Below are 732 nucleotides of genomic sequence, written 5' to 3' on the forward strand. Positions count from 1 at the left end.
ATTTCACCGCTACTACTCAAAAACACACGAGGAAAAGATATGTTGTTATTTCATTTGGAGGCACTGCTCACTGACAGTAAAAGAGTCTACAACTTCAGGTTCAGATTCGATTCGATTTTTAATAAGAAAAAGTATTATTATTGTTATTATTATTACCAACAATGACTTCCAAACACTGACGATGTGTTCTGTATTATAGAACACATCGTCAAATTTTGCCCAGAACTCCCTGTAGATATACAAGCAGTTGATTAATCATTTAGGAATCCAGACAGCTTATATACAATAATGAACAAATATCCCTTTTACGTTCAGTATTTTTAAATGCATCTCAGCTCTGGTCTGAAAAACGAGTCGGGGAGACACTAAACCAAGTTGGCAGTTGTGATAACACACCACGCGGGGGCAATAGAGTATATTTTTGCTTCTCTCCGTCTTCTTGTAACTATAGAAACTGATACACTGTGAGAGAGCATTTTTGTTTAAATCCGTGCGAAAACAGGTCTGTTTCGTTTCCCTTATTAAAATGGCTCTGCATTCACAGGACTACTTTCAAACTGCTTTTAAGGAGCAACTCATACCGTACGTCCACTGTTTTTTTTTTTTTTTAAATTGTTTCCTCTTTGTTTTTCTGTTTTTGATCTTGAATCTGGTAAATTCTCAGTGGAGACTAAGCTAGGCAATGGGTCAAGTATCGGCACATGCTGTATAAACTATATTCGTGTTGTTCTA

At 36.2% G+C, this 732-nt stretch overlaps 1 protein-coding gene across 1 annotated transcript in view; it reads left to right on the top strand.

Annotated features, from left to right (window-relative positions):
• The first annotated feature begins 526 nt into the window (after positions 1 to 526).
• cfap73 (cilia and flagella associated protein 73) overlaps positions 527 to 732 on the top strand; it is a 6,591-nt gene continuing 6,385 nt past the window's right edge. The window contains exon 1 of the mRNA XM_030792305.1: positions 527 to 582. Coding sequence (XP_030648165.1) covers positions 527 to 582 — 56 coding nt within the window. The remainder of the gene's footprint in view (positions 583 to 732) is intronic.

The sequence above is a fragment of the Chanos chanos genome, chromosome 15 (genome assembly GCF_902362185.1).
Source record: "Chanos chanos chromosome 15, fChaCha1.1, whole genome shotgun sequence".
Taxonomy (NCBI): domain Eukaryota; kingdom Metazoa; phylum Chordata; class Actinopteri; order Gonorynchiformes; family Chanidae; genus Chanos; species Chanos chanos.